Consider the following 24,333-nt stretch of genomic DNA (forward strand, 5'->3'; position numbering starts at 1 on the left):
TAAGAATGTATAGGTTTTAATGTTCAAATGACATTCAGAAATTGCATTAGCATCAACTATATCTCCTTTTATCCAGAAATTATTTAATTCATTCAAAAGTGCAAACCAGATTGGTCTCATTTCTTATATTACATGGTGCTTGGGCCGAACCGCAAGAAAATATTTCCCTTGGCTCATCCCAAGACAAACATTGACACACATTTTATTTTGATAAACTCAAATACTACTTTTATGTTTTAGCTAGATATTCCTTTATGTTTGCTCTTCAGATTTTTTTGTCCCTTTAGTATCTCTTAATTAGTCCTGATGATGACTGTTTCAGAAGGAACTATTTAACAAATCCCACTCTTTCCCTGCCACAAACTATCTGCAAATAAGCTTTTTTTCTTTTTTACATTTTTAAAGTTGATATTAAAAAAAAAAAAACATTTACAAACTTATTCAGAGCAGAATTCTTGTGCTGATTTCTTGAAGAATTCTTGCTTTACTGTTGTGCCTCTTGGAATGGAGATGTTCATGTGAAGACGTAGAAATTTCCACCAGTGTCAACTAATGAGTAGACTCTGATCTTTCTCTATTCTTCATACAACTCTCCTGTTCTCAATTTTGTTCTTCCAGTCCTGGACAAAAGGTACAGATGCTCTCCATGCAGTTGTTTGACCTTGCCAAAAGCTGCAGAACTCTAGAGATGTGAGCACAGCTTCCTGTTTCCCTGTCTCTCTTCACTCAAGATATCTTCTACTGAGGGGAAGGCTGTGTTTACTTCTTTGCATTGTGTGTCCATTCTCTTTGTGTTACCTCAGTAACACATGAATACGTACAAATGCCTACCTGCATATGCATCCAAAGTATAAGTAAGCATGTGGGAACAAACCCTATTCATTCCTACTGATACTCCTGAAGCAGCAGGAGGGGTGACCAGACCTCTCAGCTCACTCCTGTGCTCATGGATGACCACAGATTGAGAATGACCTGAGTAATATGTTGTTTCGAAGTAGGAGAGGAGGTGGTCACCTTTTCTCAGGATCTTTTGAACAAAATAAAGGAGAAGAAAGTGGTAGAAAAGCCTCCTTTTAATTTTTGACTTTATCAAAATGAAGAGAAGATGGGAAACAATACAAACATGATGGGGTTACCTGAAGCAGATCAATGCTGTCTATATCCCATTGCAGGCACAGTCTCTTCTGTACAGGAGACTGGCTGTCTGTACCCACGCAGACACAAATCACCACAAAACATCTTGGGGCTGAAGCAGCCCTGCAGCCAAGTTCCAGCATGAGGCACTTCCTCACATCCTACTGCCTGGCAGATAGGCAGCCTTAAAGGCAATTAGCATCTTTGTAGTATTTGTTCTTGAATTCTCTTTTTCCTTATTCTCTAAAGAAATGAGTCGCTAATTTTTGTTATTTTCAAGATAACTTGTTCAATTCAGTTTTGGAAAGAAAAGGGGAAGAGCACAGGAAACTGAATGTATACTGAAGGTGAGGTTAAGATGACCACTGCTGTCAAAAGATGTATATGGATAATACAGGCTGGATTTAGAATGGCTCAAGAGCAGCCCTGAGGAGAAAGATTTCAGGATGTTGGTTGATGAAAGACAACATGAGCTGGTAATGTGTGCTTGCAGCCCAGAAGGCCAAACATATCCTGGGTTGCATGAAGAGAAGAGTGACCAGCAGGTCCAGGGAGGTGATTCTGCCTCTCTACTCAGCTCTCATGAGACCCCACCTGGAGTACTGCATCCAGTTCTGGGGCCTCCAACACAAGAAGGACACCAAGCTGTTGAAGTGGGTCCAGCGGAGATCCATGAAGATGATCAGAGGGCTGGAGCACCTCCTCTACAAGAACAGTCTGAGAGAGTTGGAGGCTGGAGAAAAGAAAGCTCCAGGGGGACCTTATAGCGACCTTCCAGTATTTGAAGGGGACCTACAGGAATGCTGGGGAGGGACTTTTTAGAAGGGCATGAAGTGGCAGGATGAAGGGAAATGGCTTTAAACTGGAAGAGGGTAGGTTTAGATTAGATATTAGGAAGAAATTCTTTACTGTGAGGGTGGTGAGACATTGGAACTGCTTGCCCAGTGAGATTGTGGATGTGCCCTACCAGAAGGCATTCAAGGCCAGGCTGAATGGACTTTAAGAAGCCTGATCTAGTGGGAGGTGTCCAACTGATAGCAAGGAGGTTGGAACTAGATGATCTTAAAGGTCCCTTCCAACCCAAACTATTCTATGATAATACCTGCTGGTCAGGGACAATTATGTAGGGCTTAGAAAAGATAATACAGGGCTTGTAGGGAGGTAGGGCAACAGCAAGAGGAACAGGGCTGATATCCCCAGGGCAGAGGTGGGGCAGGAGATCCTCCTTACTGTCAGCAGGTTTGGAGCTGTGCTTGTAAATATTCTTTTCTCCCCTCCACTGTGTCACAGGCTTTCTGGGTCATTGTCAAGACACAGGCCTCATGGATATTGCTGGCCAACTGCCAGAGGCTTCTATGATAAATAGGCATGGTTAAGAAACCTTGCTGATGAGTGTAGAAGCAATTTTGATTCATTTACACTGAAAAAAAAAATTCTAGAAGGTTGTAACTTCCTAGAAAATATATTTGAAACAGAGAAGAAAAAAAAAAGAAAAGAAGAAAAAGGAAGGAAAAGCTATTTTATTCCCAGTGATGATCTGACATTACTTTCACTGCAGAAGTTCTGTGGTGTTCCTAAGGAGATGTGGCTCAGCTGGCTTGCACCTGTGCAGGGCCTCCAGCCACATTTCCTCCAGCATGATGTCTGTGCAGGACTCAGTCATAAGCAGAGAAACAGGGTCTGCGCCTAGCACAGAGAGATGAGCAGCAAATATAAAAGACTAAGGATCATACAGGGCATTTAAATCTTTTCTCATTCAGTACTTCACAGCATTCACTTTTGTTGAAGGATTAAGTGATCCTAATCTCCACTAAAGCCAAGAGAATAATAGGCAAATTACAATTCATTTATTTTCTTGGTTTCAGAGAAAATCTCAAGTGGTTATTTTTCTTCATCTACTAAGACCATTCCAAAGAAAATTCAATCAGTGCCAATTATGTGAAAATTATTTGACCAAACTTGACTCACAAAGTAGCTTTAGAAATACTTTGTCCTCCAAAGGTTTGAGGTGTGTTCCCTGAACCTCCCTATTTTGCCTACCCCTTGTATATGCAGTTTTCCTTCTGCTTTCTTGCTCCATCTACTGGAATGATTTTTGCATGGCATTTGAATAAATCATATGATAGTTATGGAATCATAGAGTCATAGAATCATTAATATTGGAAAAGACCACTAAGATCATCTAGTCCGACAATGAACACACCACCACCATGCCCACTATCCCATGTCCCTCAGTGTCACATCTAATCTTTTTCTGAACATCTTCAGCCACAGCGACTCCACTGCCTCTCTGGGCAGCCTGTTCCAATACCTCACTGTTCTAAGACAAAATTTTACCTAATATCCACCTGGACCTTCCCTGGCACAACTTAAAGCCAATGCATCTCATCTTATTGCTTGTTACCTGGAACAAGAGGACAATCCCCACTTCGCTACAACATCCTTTCAGAGTGTTGAGGAGAGTGATAAGAAGCATAACAATTTATCTTTAAGAAAATTAGTCTGATAATATGGCTGTAATGAGTTTTCTTTTAGGAGAAAAAAATCTCTGTGAAATACACAAACAGAATGTTTCTTGTCTGTAATGTGATGGAAAGTAACATGATAATAGAGGGGTGAAGGAATGAGGAATGAAGCAGCCATGGACACATAAATGAAGGAAAAGAGCTGCTTACCTTTGGAAGGCCCTAGGTAGGCTGAGATCTCCACTGAGATCCCCTCACCTCCACTGCCAACCATTAAATGAGGTCTGGGAAGGGGTGGAGCCAGGATCCACCCCTTCCCATCACTCAGGTGCATTGCATGCACTTGAGCCCCCCTGGGTTGGCCCTGCCTTCCCACCAAGTGCTCAATCACTGTTTAAGGTTGTGACTTAGCATATCCGCTACACTCCACCCCTTCACAGTGTGAACCAATGATTGAGCAGGTTGAAGGTAAGCCCTTTCCATTATGGTGATGCAGTATACCGCGACGCTTTGAACGATTTGCCCATGACAGTGGAGATGAACAAAATATGATGGTGATTGGTTCTTGGTTCATGTTCTTTTGTGGGCCAGCACTCAATGGTTCTTCTGGAGGCACATAGTTACTCAGACAAGGGAAGGTTCGGCTCGCATTCCATTAGTCCCATATAGTTCATCACGCAGTGTCACACTGATCTTACAGTGACACTGGAGCCTCTTGATGTCACATTGCTCCTCCCAGAGACCCCATGGACTCAAAGAGACTCATAGGGAGTAGCATAGATGTTTCAGAGGTATCAGGATGGGTAGGTCTGCCCTCCACTTTGGGAATACAAGAAAGACTATTCGGAGCAGAAGCTGCAGAGCAGGATAGGCAGCATGAGAAGCAAGGCTGAGAACCAAGGACATCTCCAGAAGGGCAGAAAAACAAAAGGGATGTCTCATGGCTCTGATTGGGCAAGTGCCTGTATGCACAGATGAGAAGTGTTTGTGGATACCTTGTTGACATGTAACTGTGGATGGGAAAGTTGTAAAGGCGAATGGGAAAGCTGAGAATAGAAACTTGTGAATGTATATAAGTGTTGTGAGAACTTGTAATAAAGGACTTTGGATCACTCATATCTGAGTCCATGCCTGGTTGCCACACTCCACGGCAAGATAAAGACCATGTTCCTGTCCTGGATCAATACTTTGGCTTGCACTAGGGCATGTCCCAGCCGTCTGTACAATACCCTTTGGGCTGATATCTCAGGCTGCATAACTATATTGGGTACCAAAGGGGGGGAGTCCTGATTTGCCGTAGGGGACCATAATCATGTCCCTTCACTATGAATACTGGAGTCTGGAGTGTTGACTACGACATTTGTGGGCCATGTACCTATTACCAAATCCATCCTGAGTTACATGGACATCTAGTTTCGCTGGATGGGTAGGATCAAATATACCCAGTGCCTGAGCCTGTTTAACAGCTAGTTTTGCTTGCGGGAATGCCTCTTGTTCCATTCTGCCCTAGTCCCATTTTTGGCCTTTCTTTCTGAGTCAATACAAAGGCCTAAGCAGCTGTGCTATATGGGGTATAAAGGAACACCAGTATCCCAATATACCCAAAAATTCTTGCAACTGCCTAGGCACGGTAGGGACTGGGATCACCTGAACCTTGTCTGCTATCTCACTAGGTAGTACTTTGATCTTTCCTGACCAAACTACACCCAGGAATTTCACTAACAAGCCTGGTCCTTGCGCTTTTTGTGAGTTTATAGCACACCCTTTCTCTTGTACATAAGCAGCTACTGAATCTATTGCCTTTCCTAATGCCTCCAGTGAGTCAGACGTCAGCATGAGATCACCAGTATAGTGGTACAGTTTGATGTTACTAGGATTATTCCAACCTGCTAGATCACGCACCGCTAAGTTACGACAATAGGCTGATGAATGCATGTACCCTTGCAGCAGAACCTGAAAGGTCCACTGCCTGCCTCCCCACATAAATGCAAACTGGTCTTGCAGTTCTTCGTGAACAGGGATACTGAAGAATGCATTTGCCAAGCCTAAGACACAATGGTAGGCTTCTATCTCCCTACTCAATGTGTTCATCAGGGAGGCAATACTGGGTACAGTTGCATGAATGGGCAGCATGACGTTATTTAATTCTCTGTAATCCACTGTCATTCTCCATGTGCCATCTGACTTTTGTACTGGCCATATGGGGAAATTATACAGGCTATGTGCAGGCCTTATGATCCCTACTTTTTCTAGTTCCTGCACCATTCTAGAGATTTCCTCTTGCCCCCCCCAAGAGTCTATACTGTTTAGTATTAGTAATCCAGAGTGGACTGGGCAAATGAATAGGCTCATGTTTCTCATGGCCTCTTAATATTGCCCGCACCACCCAGATACTAATACAACTCTCTCTTAGTCTGAACTCTCCCACGGTCATCTGGAGAATCAGACCCCATAGTATATCTGTGCCCAGTATATACTGCAGGTCTGGGGCAACAGACACCTTATACTCCCAGGCTGGGAGACACCCAACCCCCACCCTCAACCATGTCTGGGTTACAGGGATGGTCTGTCCTCCAAACCCACCAATCATCACCGTGCCTCCCTGGAATTTTGTTGGATCACTGTAAATAATTGACGTTTCTATGCCCATGTCAGCTAGTGCCATGACTCGCTGTATATTCATTTGGGACCAAAAATAGTTCAACAAAGGGCCTCCAGTCCTGTCTGGGGGCCCTAGATGCAGTGGAATTGACATCCTCCGTCATGTAAGTAGCTGAGCAATTCCTAATTCTCTTTCCTCATGTGGCTCAGACATAGTAGCCTGAGTCACTCGAGGAGGTTTTTCCTTTTGTTGGGAACAAGGAAATCTTCCAGGTTTCATGTTCTTGTTGGTATTTTTTTCAGTAATTCTCACCCCTGCTTTTTTGGGGTGATTTTGAAACTTTTGCTTGTCTTCCAACTGTCTCCATAGCTGGAGGAGGACATGATTGGGCTGGCAATCAATTTTAGCAAATTGAACCCCCAGCCCAGATTAAGTCATTAAACATTTGCTTTCCCCATATGGGTCCCAACTGAGTAGTCCGTGGGGTGGGTGTCCTAGTGTTAGCTATGGGGAAGACCTTGGCCCCTTCCAGGGTTCAGATATTGCACCTGTTCCAAAGGCACTCTGTCTCCCCCAGATCAGCTATCAGTTGGGCGGCCTGTTGGATGATGGCCTTTGAGGCCACTAAAGGTGTGCCATACTGGTGGGGAAGGGCTTGTTGTAGTGTGAGGTCCCTCATCCTTGCTGAGAACTTCACCAGGTCAGGACTCTCAAACGGATCATCATAATTGGCCTCCTTTATCCCTAGTTTTCTGATATAATTTTGGAGTTCTTCCATTAAGGTCTGTAAACCAGTACTTATCGGTACGTCACTTTTGTTTGGCCATGTAATTCTACATACTGCCATTATCCACCGAATTAAAGAATGGTTTTCCTCATTATGTAATACTGTCACATATGACCTCTGTCTGAGGGCCAGATTGTGGTAATGGATGCCAGTTTGAAAATCTCAGGCCCATTAATTACTGCACTATCAGCCCCCATATCCCATGATCTCAAAAGCCAGACTGGTATGCTTTCTCAAGGTCTTTGTTTAAACCACTGTAACAAATCCATAAGTTCAGTGGCTGTGTATGGGCGCACTGCTACATGTAGAGTGGTATGGGCAGGGAGTCACTCTTCAGGTGACAACCCTGCTGGTCTATCCTGGATTTTCTTTGTCTTTTGAGTTATTTCTGGCCTTATTTAGAAGATCTGAGTTTCCTAGATCCTCTAGTTGAATTATAACTTCCTTGGCCTTCTTTTTGTTCTTCGATTCAACTGGGATCCAAGGATCCTACTGATCCAAGCTCTTTTCCCCTTCTAGTGATACAGGTCTTAATTTCAAAGGGGAAGTTCCCTCTGAAGGTGGGGCAGTTCATCCTGTCAAAGATGTAGTTTTATTTTCCAGTTGCGTAATACAAGATTTTAAAAGCTTATTTTCATCTTTTAATTCTTCCTCTGAGGAATGATATGCACTAACAGTGAGTAGCAGCAGCCATGCTATGGCAGATGCTGCAACTCCTCTTTCCTTGGTTGAAAAAAACATTTTGTCCTTATTTATTCAAGAAGTCAGCTGTTTTTGAAGGAGATTTAATAGTGGGACTATTGTCCCTTATAGGTCCCTATTCTTTAATAATCTGAGCAGTGCTTTGGCATAGGGAAAGCATGGTCTCCCCCAGGAGTTCCTATTTCAGTGTATTCAGGGTTCCAGGGACTATCTAATATATATATATATTTTTAAGATTATCCATCATAAATAAGTATCTGGCTGGCTGGCTCACCAAGTGTAACGCATAATGCGTTAGGAAGTAGCACAGTAATAGTGGGGTAGTGAAGTTTCTGGCTACAGCAAATGAGGACAAGCCCAAATGCAGAAGCCACGGATACAGAAATGAAAGAAAAGAGCTGCTTACCTTCAGAAAGCCTTAGGTACATAGAGATCTCTACCAAAATACCTTAACCTCCACTGCCAACTCTTAAATGAGGTCTGGGAAGGGGTGGATCCTGGCTCCACCCCTTCTGGTCACTCAGGCACATTGCATGCACCTGAGCTCCCCTGGGTTGGCCTTGCCTTCCTACCAGGTGCACAATCACTATTTCAAGCCATGACTTAGCATATCCACTATGCTGGTTGCAGACAGCATTTCAAAAGTCTTCAGTGTTTCTCTTTTTTGAAGCTCACTTGAGATCTGGATGCGTTCGCAGGAATAGCATCGTGTTGATTAGTTTGCATGAGTTGGGATAGGTCTACTTCTTCAGGGAGGAAATAAATTTAGATTCATAGGAAAGAAAAGTCATTGGTAGGTTCTCAATGTCTTCTTTAACGTTCTTCCCTTTCTTATGTTGTTCCTTCCTGTTTGAAATGCTACTGAGAAGTGTTTTCAGCTTGCAGTGTTACACTGGGAATTTCTTCTAGTATTCTGAGTAGTGTAATTTGTCTGTGAGGACACAGGAGTCTTCTGAAAGCAGCTCTTTGTGCTGCTCTTTTGACTCAGGAACAACATAACTTCAAACTTCTCAAAGGAGCAGCATGAAGGTCATGAAAAGCGTGTCTAAGTTTCTCAAACATCAGGTATTTTGAAGGAATATCATTTAGTCAGGTAAGACAACAGAAAGTTCAAACTAAGTTACCCTATGGATTATATCTTCCTCTTAATACACAGTGATCTGAAAGATCTGAGCTGTTGATACTTCACCAGGTTTCTTCTTCTACATTCAGTGCTTCTAAGATGTTTATACGGTGGAAACAGAGACAGCAGGATATAGAGTAAATGCTGAGAAAGGATGTTCTGGGAAGCAGAGGGGCTGATCAGAGAGAAGTGACGGCAGGCTGTTTTCTTTTTCCCCCTCTGAACAAAATTCTCCAACAAATTCAGTCTAATTTTCTCCATCTATTTCACTTTCTTCATGCTTTGTGTAACGTAACCATGCAATTGAGGCTGCTGTATGTTCTACATATATATGTTTATATATTTATTTTATAAACATTTTTTGTTAATAAATGAAAAAAAGCCCTCTTAATCTAGTCTTTACAGTTGATTTATCTTTGTCTTATAATGAAGAGTGTATTTTGCACGCACTTTTTTTCAGGCTTTTAAACAGAACCCTGACAATAATAATACTCCTATATGTAGATGGTCTTATAGGTTCATCTTCTTACTAACCTTCAGTATTTCCAAATTCTTATGAAAACATGTTGTTGTTTCTCAGAGGATTAGATGTAGTAATACATAGACAAATGAGCAATCAAAAACTCTCCCAACATCAACAGAAGGATATTTTGGGAATTAGTTGGCTGAGATTTGAATTGTATTTTGAAAATTGCTATAAAACTCATAATTTACATACATACTATAAAGTAAAAACAAAGGGATAATTCCCTTTTAGTTTCTGGTTTGTAATTTACTAGCCATATGTAACTATCTTTTTTCTTTTTTTCTTTTTTTTTTTTGACAGAACAGATGGAAAAGAAACTAGAATCCAGCAGGCAAGTTTATGTCGTACCCAGAAAGCTCAAGGTAACTGTATTGTTGTATTTATCTCTTATATTAATATTTTTGGAAAATAATCCCATTAGAGTATTGGCTTCTTAGGGTAAGGCTAGCTTTCTGTTTAATTCCAGGGCAGAAAATGCAAGAAGCTCTCACCCTATTTGTGTAGTTAAAGCCTCCATTGCTTTTTGCTGTTGTTTGTTTGCTTTGTTGTGGTTTTTATTTATTTGTTTTGTTTTAATTAATGCACAAAGGGCGGCAGAAAATTCAGAAGAGTAGTCAGGAATCGCTCATGAAACAGGCTTTACCTTATGGGTCAGATTCAGTTCAGACTGATTTCTTCCTTTAATTCCTCTTTAAGAAGAAAGTAGATTGTTCCCTGATGTATGTATTTCAAGTGAAACTGTTAAGACTTTATCAATATCAATATTTCTGTCAAGGATCATCTCACATTAGTGATAGCAGTCAGTGCAAGAATAACCACTTACAGTGAATGGACCAAGGCATTTTACATCGTAGAATTTAGAAACACTAGCACTAGTGACTCTTTTCCTCTGATCCTGTTATGATAGTTGGAGCTCCAGTAAAGGATGGGGCTGTGGACTTGAATCTCATACTGGTAAGTTCTAAAAGGTGTGTGTCTACTAACACTGTATAGATATCTTTATTCGAACAAGAACAGCATTATTCTTACATCTTGGCTTTCCTGATTGTGTCAGGGACCTAAAGGCCTCTGACAGAAGAACGATCCTGGGATGGAACAAAGTATTCTGACAGTTTTAAGGGAACTGATATTTGTGGCTACAGCTTCTTTTGTAGAGTGAGCTGGCCTTGGTAGTTTATCTTGTTTTTGCAAAGACTTGTTTTGCAAGCAGGTGTTCTACTTTGGCTCTGTATCATGCGTTGGTCATGGAGGTACAGTGCGCAGGTGGAAAAAATCCTGCAGACTGTGGGGAGAGTAATGGCAGGAGGGAGGCTTTGGTGGTGGAGAGAGGAAAAGTGCACATTGAAGCAGGGGATGCCCTGCCAGCACTACCTATGGAATCCACCACTGGCATGTTCCTTCTCTCTCCTTTTCGGCGGTTTGCTGTCTCTCAAGAGTTGGTAAGTAACAGTGCACCTGTTTAGGGAGTTTCTGTTTCCCGCTTATGAGATTATCTAAAATGGATGCCTGTGTGTATATGAGTGTGTGTATGTTGACTAAAACTCGTAACCCTCTGTGCTGCTCTGAGTGCATAGTTTGCTTGCCTCTGCTCCTGAGACATTCTGTCTCTCAGATCCAAACATCCTTGGTCCAACCTCCTTAGCTAGTTTCTTTCTAGTTATAAAAGTACAATTTGAAGTCTTAGAACGCTCTTTCCCAAAGATGTGTGGTTCATCTACAAGGCAATAAATGCCTTTCCAAGTTGATGGATCACATTATTCTCCTATTTATCGAGTTGACTGAATTCAACCACTACAACATGTGATAAGTCTCTCTCTTAACAGAAGTTATGTATCTTACATTACATACATAGATTTAACTACATTAATGAACAGTGTTCTTAGATTCTTTGTTATTTATATTAGCATCATGTACTACCACATCTTTAATCAGAATAGCTTTGATAAAGTGATTCTTATTTAAATTCTTATATACTTAAATTCAAACAGAATACAAAGCTGCACAGAAGAAACTCTGCTCAAGAGCACAGTAAAGACAAAGGAAAGAAGATTTCCACTGATTCTAGTGAGGTTTGAACCAGAAGATCATGACTCAGGTGTCCATGTTAGAGACAGACGTACTATAATCTCAAGATTTTAAAACTGTGTAGGACTAGAACATCAGAGGAAATAGTTTAGAAAATGCAGTGTGTGTGAGTAAATAAATGCTGTTAGTGGCTGCCTGAAGAATTGAAAAAGTAAACCTGTAGGTCTGTGCTAACAAGCAGACTAAAATTCCATAGAAATAAAGTTTTTATTAGACAATTACATATGAATAAAGTGTATTATTGGGCTGTTTCAGGAGTTGCTATGGAATCTTCTTAATTTTAATAATTTCATTGACACTGTGAAGAATGTAGTAAGGCAGCTCATTAATGAAATGATTAATAGTTTAACAATAATTATTTTGTACATTTCTAGATTATGGGAGCTATAGGAAATATTCATAGTTTTGGTAGTACTGAGGGACTTAGGAAGGGTTTAATATGATTCAAATGCAGAACCTTCCTTTAAATGTTGGGCTGCACATATGACATACAGAATGCGTACTCATTTTCTTGCTAGAAATATAACTCATCCATTGTCTGTGGGCCTTTTAGATGAACCATGTACCAGTGTCCTTTTCTGGACGAGAATTATGAATTTGGGTATATGAGGGCTGCTCTGAAAGTGATGCCTCTTATTTTATTATACTGGCCCACAGTATCAGAGGCAGGTTTCGGTGGGATGGCAGTAGATGTTGAACCTTCCTGCTAATATTCTGTAGCATTTGTTGCTGTGCAATTCATGGCAGCAGAGGGTGGTCTGACAGAATGGTATCTGACATAGAAGTGCATATGAAACAAAGGAGTGGAATTGAATTCCTCCGTGCAGAAAAGATTGCACTTACTGACATTCATCAACACCTGCTGAGTGTTTATGGAGACCAAACAGTGGATGTTAGCACAGTGAAGTGGTGGATGGTGTGTTTCAGCAGTGATAACAGCAACATAAAAGACAAGCCACATTCCAGATGTTCATGCAGATTTTGACAAGCATGGCATGCAAGTTCTCATTCATGACTGGAAAAAATGCATAGCTAATGGATGTGACTATGTTGAAAAACAGTGTTTTGTAGATGAGAATTTGCTCTATCAAATAGTGCTGTTGTGTTGTTTCTGTTGTAGTTTCCAGGGAAATAAAAAGGAGGCATTACTTTCAGAGCGACCCACTCATATCCTTTTCCTTTCTCTTTTAAGTGCAGTAGAAACAACTCTTACTGCTACATCTGAAAAACTCACGTTATCAGACATGTGAGATGTATATGGTGTGGAGAAAGTTACCTACAAGTATGAGTCACAAAAAAAAATTGTTTGTAAATTCTTCTCAAAAGCAAAAGATTGTACCAGATGGGATATAAGACCATCTATGCCTAACTGAAGGATGAGAGTGTGTAACAGCAACAGAAGTGTAACAGACTCTTCTGTAGATAGAAGAGCTTATTGGTAACAGTGGTAAATACCATGCATGTTGAAGCAGATGTTTCCAAGCAACAATTTAACAGACATACTTCCACATAGGCTACCTTTTTCTTTCCTGGACTATTTTTCACTAGTTTTTAGTGCCATGAAAGATCAAATTGCAAGTCTAGATAACCACATTTTTCTGCTTTCTGAGAACGCTGAAGAAAATTCAATGACATCCATTACAGTGATACCTCTACTAGTGCTGATGCTATAAAAAGAGGGCAAGTCTCCTTTAAAAAGGCATGATGAAAAGGACTAACATCCTCCTGCAGCTTCACTTAATTCTTGGCAGCCCTCTCTAAAACTAGAGATAGCCACTGTGAAGAGGTTAATCTGGCTGCATGGATCTGGATTCTCTAACTGAATGGTACTTAGGTTCATAGTGTGTCTCAGGAGCAAGGAGTAAAGACACCTTCAATCTGAGTTATTCTCTTGAATAACTTCAGAAAGCTGTTTTAGTCTTGCACCAACAGCACAAAGGAGAAGCTGCAGTACATGGTACATGGAGCAATAATCTCTGTTAGTTACCATAAGATTCTGCTAGCAGTAGAGAGACTAAGAGGTAGAGACTCCTTACACTGCCTTATATTTACATCAGGTCCAGTTATAGCTCTGTTAAGGCTTTATATTAGGGTCATTATTCCATTTTTTTTTTTTTTTTTTTTTTTTACTTCCTGTTCTCACTGTTCTGATTAGATCTGTGTTATGTGTGTTCCTACTAATACCTCTAGACTTGAAGCCTAGAAAGAGGGTTCAGTGTTTTCTGACTGTGTAGTAGTCTGGGTGGCACTAAATATTCACACACAAAGGGATTTACATTTTCATTTGTTTGCACTTACTGTTGTTTTCTTTTTTTTTTTTTAACTTTAGTGTTGGAACTATTGGATGGATCTTTTAAAATCTGAACAGAATATTCAGAGGTATCTGCACAAATTTCTTCTCTACTTCCTTTTCTCCTTTCTTCTGCAGAGATATTAACTCATTTTCGTTGCAAGGAATCACAAAAGCTCAGAGGTTTTGTAACTGCGTTGCACTTCTACTTGCGTCCCTGCTCTCTTCTTCCCTAGAGAGAGCTTTCCATGCACGTCTCTTGAAACAGTAGTTATCTGCTTCTGAACTATGTGTTATAGCAAGGGGATGCTTTGTGGCTAGACTTACAAGTATGCTGATAAAAAGGGATCAGATAAAGTCCTGCTTTGTCCAAAGGAGATAAGTTAGAAACTGGGAATGAATAAAGGATCAATCAGTGATCTACAATTACAGGAGCTGATGGAAATTAGTATCAGAAGAATCCAGAGGCTACCATAGAAGTGTAACAATGAATACAGTCCTCAGGGACTGAGGTCAAGCAGCAAATGTGCAGGAGTTTTCTGTGAAAGAAACTCTCAAGTCAAGAGAAATATAGAAAGCATATCACAGGTAAAGATAACTGAGCTGTTTGTCCTGCTTGTGATATCACAGTAGATCCAAATCTGGACATCAGCTGTGTTTGTTGCAATGGCTCTTTCCCAGCCTTGTTTGGGTGAGATATATAAATCTCAGGAGAAATTTCAGAGCATCAGTGTACATCTGCCTGCTTCTCTAGTTCCTTTTACTAGGAAATGCAGAAATACATTATCATAGAAAGTACTTCAGTTGCTCGTTATGGAAATCCTGTGCCTACTACATTCAACCTTGGGATAGCTTTTTTTCTGACCATTTTTGAGTGACTCAGAATTTTTTAAAAGACGAGGCTATTTCTTGGGTGGAGAGAAAGTGTACAGAACTGGTTCTGTTTTAAGAGTCTTAACTTCAACTATGTTGTATCCAACAACAAACTGGAAAAGAGTGTAACTTGTAAAAGTCATTCTAAACCATGCATGTACTTCCACCTATCTGGAAAAAGAAAGGGAGAATAAAATATTCTAAAGGTCTTGTATGACTGATGTTTCTGCTGTTTAAAAACTTGACTTTTTTCCCCAACAGAGGCATCTTACTGCGAAGAAAATTAATTGAATCAATCAACTAGAAATGTAAACCACAACAAGTAGAAGGTTCTAAACCCTCAGATTCCCCCACCAAAATACCACATAGCACAAATGAGATCATAGTTGTCATTAATATCAGATGCCTTAAAATATGAGACCTTAAAATCCCTGACAGGGCTTGTTGGTCCTTTGAACGTAAAATAAGAGGCTAGAGTTCCCAGGGGTGATTCATGCACTTCTTTCAGACAGCAGTGTCAAGATGGGATGGGTAGCCAGCCTGCCAGTGCCTTTCTTTCTAAGGTGACTACGGAGGGAACCTACCTAAATATTTATAGCTCTATTGTGATCACATCAAGCTCATTCTCTGAGATACAAGATGCAGTATCATGACTTTTGTGCCTCACAAGGATGTTGTTCATCTGTCTGCAGGTGACCATGAAGTATTCATACTAAGACAAATCTTAAATTATATTTAAAAAGAACACTTCCCTGTAATTTTCCTACCTATTGAAATCACTTATAAACACCAAATATATACACTGTCAATGGTTCATATTCATTACATTGTGTCAGGAGGTCTTAAAATCACTTGTTTTGGAAAATGCATATAAGAAGGAGAAATATAGTACTGCACAAAAAAATGATACTGGCTGAATTAAGTTTAAGTCAGAGAAGAATCAAAAATGCAGTTTTTTGTTCAGGACAATGAATAACAATGAGCTTTCTAGTTCTAGAAGCTTTACTTAATTCTGGTGCATATATTGTGGCCTCTGCTTATTATGACGCACATTCAGGCACCTGCAAAGCAAAATATGATATATATGGAGATATATAAGAAGTCCTCAGTTATTTTCAGTTCCTTCTGTTCTAACAGCTCTGTGCTATTACCAGTGGCCCTGAATGCTCTGCCGTGACATCACTAAGTGGCAGTATAAGTTAGGAAGGCACATCAACCCCCAAGACTCTACATGTTTATCAGCTAAAAGCTATGAGACCATGTCTTGTGCACGTTTCATTAGGGTTGGTCAGATCTACCAAAAGACAGATATTAGGGCAGAAGTATCCCTTCCATCTCCCATTGCCCCCAGGGAATGTATTCAGAGACTGCATGAATGAGGAGCGTTCCTGCTTACCTACTCAGTTAACATGCATCACCATGGGGACCAGCTACAGACACAATATAGCCCATATGGTAAACTCTGAAAATGTGGAAGCTCAGATAACATATAAAATGTAACAGAGACGCTTACATATGGAGTTTCTAAGAAAAGAAAAAGAAGCATCCTTTTTGCTCCATTTCTTCCTTGACTGTCTCTCCCTCCCTTGCTTGTTTCAGAATCCTATCACACAGTAAAAAGTTCTTGCAAAAGTTATCCTCCTTATGTAGTCACACTTCTGTGTGCTGTGAGCTGAAGGAGGCAATGCTGCCTTTCTGACTCTGATTAAACTGAGAGAAGCTCGCAGCTCGGATTCTTTGGTCTTTGGTCCCACTTCTGTGTTTATGTTTGTCACGTGTGATAAAACTTTCAATTAGTTTCAGTTTTTCGTGTTCTTCCTTCAAGAAGAAGTCAACAAGCACACTTTTCTCCTTTTTGATTTGTTCACTGATGTCCTTGGGGATGTCAGGAATCATCCAGTCAACCAAAACACTGAGGAACATCACCAAGTTCTGCAAACACAGCAATATAAATGAAAGAAGAAGGAATATTACAAAACATTTCTCCTAAAGCAAACCTGAGATATAGGTGTGAGGCACGTATCAACCACACTTTCCTGAAGTTACATGGTGCTATATGGCTGATGACGGCCTTCTGTCAGAAAATCGCTCACATTTGTATGCTGTTCCATCTCAGTGATAAGACTGAATTAAACATGTTTCAGTCAGATCAAAAAAGGATTTGACTTGTATTCACCAAATAAATGGCCTAAGTAGTTAAAATAGTCTTATTCCTTACAGAGGTTCAAAGGTACTCAGTTCTCAACATGAAGTTTGTTGAGGCTGGTTCAGAATCCATTACTGATGAGCAGGATTACTGGAAGCATCTTCCTACACCATCATACCCATTTGGCTTTAAATGTCTTGCAAGTCATGGTGGAAAATTACTGAAGTCAGAGTAAAGAAGCAAAAGATGGCAATATAAACCAGGCAAGATTCTCAGACACACTTAGGAATATTTGACAGGTGAGAAGAAAAGACAGGCAGATTCTAGTATCAGGGATGACACTGATCAAACTGTCAAGAGATCCCAGGTCAAGGAGGAGTATAGAAGGCTCTTGCCATTCAGAATACAAGCCATGACAGCAAATCAATGAAGCAATGAACTTTCCATGCGGGGGGGGAATGTATTCTACTGACTTGTAGAAAGTAACAGAAGACCTTGGAGGATTTATTACTTCTGTTTATTTCTTGCTATGGGTAAAGAACAACGTTTCACAAGCCTAGTTAGTATTTATGTGCTGACTCCCAGAGAGTCTACTTACCTGAAATGTTCGAGATCCTGTGCAGGCTGTGTAACTGCTCTTCCATGAAGGGAGAGAAAATTAAGGAATTGTGCCACACTGCTCCAAAGGGAGAATATTTGCTGCAGCCTAACAACACCTCAGAAAGACCAGTGAACTGAGTACAAGCAAAACAGTTTGAGTATTTGCAAGCAGAAAAACTCTATTGAAGATGGGCTTCTTTGGTAAGTGTATTTCAATCTATTTATTATAATATTCCTGTGGGAGAAATTGCATAGCTTAACAGACTTACCTGAAATAGGATAATGAAAGCCAAGCGAGCAGATAAGACTGCCCAGTACTGTTTAGAAAACTCATACTGATTTTGGGACCAAGGTGGTTCTCTGTAATCTTTAAACCTGTCAATGAAGACAATTCATTTATCACACAATTCCAGCAATATTGTCCTTTACCAACTGTTTTGATTAGCACAATCACAAAATCTAAGGAATGAAATCTTCCAGATGTTCCTACTTCAAACTGTATTATGAAATAATAAAAGTTTGCTATTGCCATTGAATATAACCAAAGCAGAACATTATTCTAGTGTTGGATATTTCCAGATTTTTCTGGGTTTAAAAATGTGTCATTTATTTTGTAAATTGATCTCAGTGTACAGGGAATAAAGTGTTGAAATTTAAGCAGAAAGACAGTTCAAGGCATTCTCAGAGGAAAGGAGACAAGCTTACATTCATCACACCTGAGATCAATTTGGGAGTAAATTATCCAGCAAAGTATCTGACTCACAACGCTGTGGTTCCTGCCTCTGCATAGATGACAGGGAAAGCCACAAGAAAGGCACTTCCTAAAATATCTGTTTAGCCTTAGACAAGATAAAACAGCCTTGATGGTTTAGTGCAAAGACTGATGCTTTTAGTATCGTAATGAATCATTTGGAAATAAACAGACTAATAGCACAAATGCTCCTTAATTTGAAAGTTTTGCAAGTAGCAGGAAATATAGAAAGCAATAAGAAATACAGATGGGAAACACACTGAGAATAATCTGGGAAAACATAAAATAATTAAAAAAAAACAATTGAAGGATCTTTGAAATCATAAATATTGAAAGTAAATGCAATAAAAATAGCCTTGAGCTTGTAGTGGCCAGCTGGTTGGCACAAGTTTGAAATATAGCTAAGTATAGCAACAGGACAGTATTATCTGTGAATATATTGATAAAAGGCATGATGTTGTTGTGAGGTATTAGCCCTTCTCTGAACAGCTCAGGTAAAGCCACACCTATAATTTTGCATTCAGCCATTCAGCTGTGAGGATTTCAAAGAAAGACAGGAAGAAAAGCAACAAACTGAAAGGAGTTCAGCAAAAAATGGAGGGGCTGAGGGGACTGATTCACCAGAAAAGATTAAAGAAGAGCATATGTATTGCTCCATTTTAGTAAGTAATAATCGCAGCTGAAAATTGTAACTATGCACAAATTATGCCCTTGGGACTGAAAGAGATAATTTAATGCTGTTCACAGAGTTTGGCTAGGAATAATGAGATGACATTAAGAAAATCTGTTTTGAATACCACAAAACCCTTCCTGACAGTAGGATTCATTATATTGTGGAAATGCCTGTATCAGAGGATAATGAAGAAAGTTTATGTATAAAATATGTCAGATTGACTTTGCAGGTGTGTTTACCAAAATTACCTTCAGGTTCTATCCACAAGTACTTTTACATATTAAATTATACATTTACAAAACCCCCCAAACTTGTAAGTGCAAAATGCTGGATGTAACTCTGGGTTGCACCTTTTGTAGAAGGTACCTAGGTTACAACCAGTGATGCAGAAAGGGAGGAGGCGAAAATAAATTTAAAAGAGGTTTGTTTTTAGTTTAGGGAAGCAGTACCTGGGTTGGGTTAAAGTGTAGTTCTACTCCATGGATGCATACGCAGCATCCCAGCTTTCATTCCTATCTTGTACTGAATTTCTATTTGGCCCTATCCTATGCCTGCATTGGAAGATTTCCTCTCTTGCAAACTTTTGTACATGTAATCCCATATGCTGCTCAAACCAGTGTAACAAGGCTGCAGTGAGGGCCAGAAGTAGTTCCATTGAATTTAATCTGCTTGAATAACAAAGCTAAGGAAAGCTACTGAGTTTGTTGTGGATTTTGTCTAGCACTATTAATCAATTCCAGAACTGAGCAAGGGCTCACCTGGAAAGGTTACCAGCTGTGGCAGGTTTTCCATTTAATGTACTGGGAGATTCACAAACCATACAAGTATTGCAAGACAACAGATCCTGTGAAAATTTCACCTGGCCAAGTGGGAAATTCTGTTGCTTATGATACTGAATCAACAGCCAGCAGAACACTAGCAAATGATTTATGGTGTAAGGAGGTGCTGTCAGAGCTACGGACAAGGTATGTGGGCCTTAGCCACCTATCTCCCTTTTTAATTATTTTATGGCATGAGAAACTTTAAAGTGCAATAACCTAGGTCTTTTGTAATTACTACATCCTACGGGTAATTTCTTTGGGGGGAGGGAACAGAATCTTGTATTTCCCCTCACCTCTTCAATTCTTAGCTCTTAGAATATTTCATTCAAAACATATGCTATGGGGGAGCAAACAGCTGATGCTCCAAAGACTATTGCATTTTAAAGAGCAAACAACTCTCCATTCCACTTAAAGAAAAAAGAATATGAAGTAGTCAATATGGTTTAAGAATAGAGCACAGAATAAAGAAAACTGTGCATTGAAAGTAGAGAAATGTTGGGGAAGTTAAGTGAAGACAGACAGAAAAATCAGGCATGACTTAGACTAAACTGACCTGCAGCCAGAGATAAAAGAAATATGAAGAGAAAGGAAGGAATATTTAACAAGTAGATTGTTTGTGGAAAAAGAAAGACGGAAATAATCAGAATTTTGGGTAGGTAGTTGGAACTGCAAATGAATCTAAATAAGCTGATCTGTTTAGTTTCCTTTTTAAGCCAGTCTTTAACAAGAAATTGAAGACAGCATTACTGAATCAATAGGCAGTAGTGTTTCAGCAGTGAAGAGGTATATAAGAAATGTTCAAGGAAAACATTAGAATCCAGCATTGATCATTAGGTGTAGACGAGATGAATCCCAGGGCATTAAGGAAATTAATTATTTCAAAGACATTTTGTAGATGTGCTCAGTATGGAAGCAGAGTTGTGCTAACAGAAAAGTCCTTTTAATGACCCCCATCTTCTGCTGTTTTTCTTTTCAATGTAATCAGAATGTTTTCATGTACTCCATTATTATACCTAATTATAAAGATTAAAGGGACTAGACCAATAAAAAGTCACGTAACTTAGCAAGGTTTGCTTTTAATTTGCCTTCAGCTACACATACACAGTTTTGCTCTGAAAAAAAAAAATATTACAGTAATGCTGTGTGTCAGATTGGCGCTACAGCGATGTTTACTTGGAAGCAGTGTCAAAGAATTCCCAGCATTGTAGAAAAAGCTGCTCAAAATATTCAAATAATGCATTCTGGATGTTTGGTGGGAGATGTTTTTGGGTTGTTTTGGTTATTTTTAAGATACCTTAATCTCTGGCAATGCCCATAAAGAGTGAAATTCAGGCTTATTCTAACCACATTTATCTCTCAAGATCACAGAAATCTAAGAATAAAAGAGGTCAACTTGTTCCCAGCATACTTGCCAGAAGCAGAAAAACGTATTTTTTCTCCTGCTTGTTTGTTGCCTGTCTCCTGGGACACAAGCAAGATACCTCATGTTTTATCACAGTCATAGTTCTGTATGAAGTTGTGACTTTGGTAAGATGCAAATGAGGTGGGTGATAATGAGAAATAATGAGTGGATATCTTTTCATAATTGTTTCCTGATAAGGGAACAGAAATACTCTCATAGTTGTTTCTCATTCAGACTAGTATGTGGTTGTGTTTGCAATCTATTTATTTATTCATTTTGCTTGGTAGAGCAGATCTGATATTCTCAGGCAGTGACCACTTCTATATCTAGTGTGTGTTATTCCCTTCTCCCTTTATTTTACCCTCTCCATTAAACCCACAGTAATCTGAGAAGTGAATTTCCAGATACACTGGTAGAGTCATACTCCAGAAGCAGAGCCCAGTGACTCAGACCAGCTAAACAGTTGCAAAGTTAAGAAAGCAAAGTCACAACAAAATGAGAGGTTCATATGGATGGAGATATTTGCTGAAGAAAAATTCACACTAATTCTGTAATACAAATTAAAAAGTGCTAAGAACTGAGAGCAATAATGAGCTACACAGTCTTACAAGTAGGTGAGACAAGTACAGAGATGCTGCACACTTTCATGCTTAATGTAATGCTAAGCAATAACTCATAGCAAATACTAACACAGGAAATAGCAGAGCTCACAGGAACAGAATAATGAGCAAAGAGAAGAGCCCTGAAGCTTAAGACATTTTACCTTGTCTACCACAAGTCGTTTCATGTGCTGGAGAACTTTTTTTTTTTTCTCTTTTTGGTCTGCTCTCCGCTCTCATCTGATCACATAAGAGGCAGCACAGATTCCTTTACTGAAGTTCCTAACACTGGGAATGGATTTCCTGCTCTATTCTCTTTCTTTAACTGCCAAAAAGTTATTAATCATATCTATATGCACTCATCTAGCCTTTGTCTGTAGTCAAGGTAAGCAGGTAGGTACATTCCATAGGCAATCCTAAGAGAGGTGCCCAAGATAGAGGGATAGACTGCTCTCTGCATTTACTCTGCTTCCAGTGACCATGGAGGGGATGAAAAAGAATATTTTCTATGGATTACAGCCAGGTGAGACAAATACCACTGCTTAATATCAGTGTGATCCTAAGTATGATTATAGTTTGCTTGTGCAGGAGTGGAATATAATCATGAGCAGACTACACCAACTTCAAGACTTCTTTCTCAAAGATAATTTCATTGAAATATTTAATTTTTTATGTAAGATGGATATTGAACTGTAGGGCTCATTAAATAACTTCCTTCCACCCTATCTCAAGCAATTTCAGCAAAACTGATTATTTCCTAAGAAAAGCAAAGAATCATAGAATGGCTTGGGTTGGAAGGGACCTCAAGGATCATCTAGTTCCAAACCTCCTACCATGGGTAGGGTTCGTCAGACACTAGATCAGGCTGCCCAGGATCCTGTCCCACCTGGCCTTGAATGCCTTCAGAGATGAGGCATCCACAACTTCTCCAGGCAATCTGCTCCTGTGCCTCACCAAACTCTGAGTAAAAAAAATTACTTCCTAACATATAACCTAAATCTCCCCTCTTTTAGTTTAAATCCATTGCCCTTTGTCGTTTCTCTATCAGACTGTGTAAAAAGTCAGTCTCCTCCTGCTTGTAAACTCCTTTCAAGTACTGGAAGACCACAATGAGGTCTCCTTGGAGGTTTCTGTTCTCCAGGCTAAACAACGCCAGCTCCCACAAACTTCCTTCATAGGAGGTGTGCTCCAGCCCTCTGATCACCTTCATGCCTCTCCTCTGGACCCAGTCCAACAGCTCTGTATCCTTCCTTTAGTGGGGACCCCAGGCCTGGACCCAGTACTCAGCTGAGGCCTCACAAGGACATAGTAGAGGGGGACAGTCACCTCCCTCTCCTTGCAAGCCACTCCTCTTTCAATGTAGCCCAGGATGATGTTGGCCTTCTGGGCTGCAAGAGCACATTGCTGGCTCATGTTCAGCTTTTCGTCCACCAGGACCCCCCAAGTCCTTCACTGCAGGGCTGTTTTCAATCAGAAAAATTAGAATGGTAAAAATTGATTTAGTGGCAATTAGGTACGTAGTCTTAATTCAGAAATGTGCAATCATATAGAAGCAAGGGAACATTTTTGGCTACTTCAGTAACTTAGCTAGAATATGATCCTTTAAATAATCAATAAAGAAGATGGACTGCTCTGGAGAGCAATGTACAGAACCAAAGTTAGAAGCCTAATCACGAAGTTTATCTCTTTGCTTTTAGATGGCTGCTTGCTTCTATCTTTATTTTTAGAAGAGTAAAATCAACAAATAGACCAATTGCATTATTTATTTAATTATAATTTTATTAAAAATTTATTTATTTAATAATAATTTGAAATATATGATTTTTTTGAAATTTTTTTCTCTCCAGAACTGTAACATGAAGAAAAAGCTTTGGCAAGACAGAAGCGTGCATTCTAACTAGCTTTAGTTACAAGCCTTCCATGTCACATTGAAAGTGTCTCTTAAAGATTTGTAGAAGAGATAAATAGTCATAACTTAACTACAATCCTATTTAAAAAATCTGGCTGCCTTAGATATCTATATCTACTCTCTAAATAAAAATTATTTTAAAAGCTCTGAAGGCAGAAATACATGGATCACTGGAAGTAATAAGGGGAGAAATCTATCTGCAAATTGAAAACAGATTTGTCAGTGAGAATCAAGTCAAGTGAATGATAAGAAGAATTCTGAAGTTTTACTAAGAAAACACTCAATAACTAGCAGTATTTTCTGTCCGTATCTCAGGATGCAGTGAATATACTTTGTATGAAACGGTACATCCAGTGTGAATGTCAGCTGAAAGATTTGTCTCATCATTCTGCTTTTCTTGGTAGTTAGTTTTGCAACTGTGCTTTGCCACTGATTTGAGAGAATATGGTGACAGATTTTCAGAATCCCACCTGTTTTGCACTTTAGCCAAAATTTGATCTCTGAGTAAGACTGCACAATGAAAGCAGGAGACCCAAAATCTGAATTGGAGAAAGGAGGTTCAGAAACAGAGGGAGGTGAAACTAGTTCTGGGACTAGGAGAGTTTCAGATGGTTTCTGTCAGGAATATCGGATTCAAAAACCATGGCATATATCAGAAAAAAAGGGACAGTATGTATGAGAACAAGTCTGTGTGTCAAAACAAAGGAGACAAATTTAAGACACCTGTGTAGTAAAAACTATATAAATTAAAGCTCTTCTTCAAAGGGAAATGAAAGAGGTTTTGCGATGATCTCTTGCGACTGCAGAAGCTAAATACAGTGTGATTCCAAGTGAATCTGAAGCGA

At 39.7% G+C, this 24,333-nt stretch overlaps 1 protein-coding gene across 7 annotated transcripts in view; it reads right to left on the reverse strand.

Moving 5' to 3' along the window:
- Positions 13,512-24,333, reverse strand: part of ANO2 (anoctamin 2) — a 245,212-nt gene continuing 234,390 nt past the window's right edge. For 3 of the 7 annotated variants that reach the window (XM_021393618.1, XM_021393589.1, XM_021393601.1), the window contains 2 exons: positions 17,603-17,708; positions 13,517-16,519 (listed from right to left, as the gene is read on the reverse strand). In XM_021393618.1, coding sequence (XP_021249293.1) covers positions 16,238-16,519; positions 17,603-17,708 — 388 coding nt within the window. In that variant the 3' untranslated portion in view covers positions 13,517-16,237. Of the gene's footprint in view, positions 16,520-17,331; positions 17,709-24,333 lie in introns of those variants that run through there. The other 4 variants (XM_021393597.1, XM_021393608.1, XR_002437744.1 and 1 more) reach the window with 3 other exon arrangements.

Source organism: Numida meleagris, chromosome 1 (genome assembly GCF_002078875.1).
Source record: "Numida meleagris isolate 19003 breed g44 Domestic line chromosome 1, NumMel1.0, whole genome shotgun sequence".
NCBI lineage: Eukaryota > Metazoa > Chordata > Aves > Galliformes > Numididae > Numida > Numida meleagris.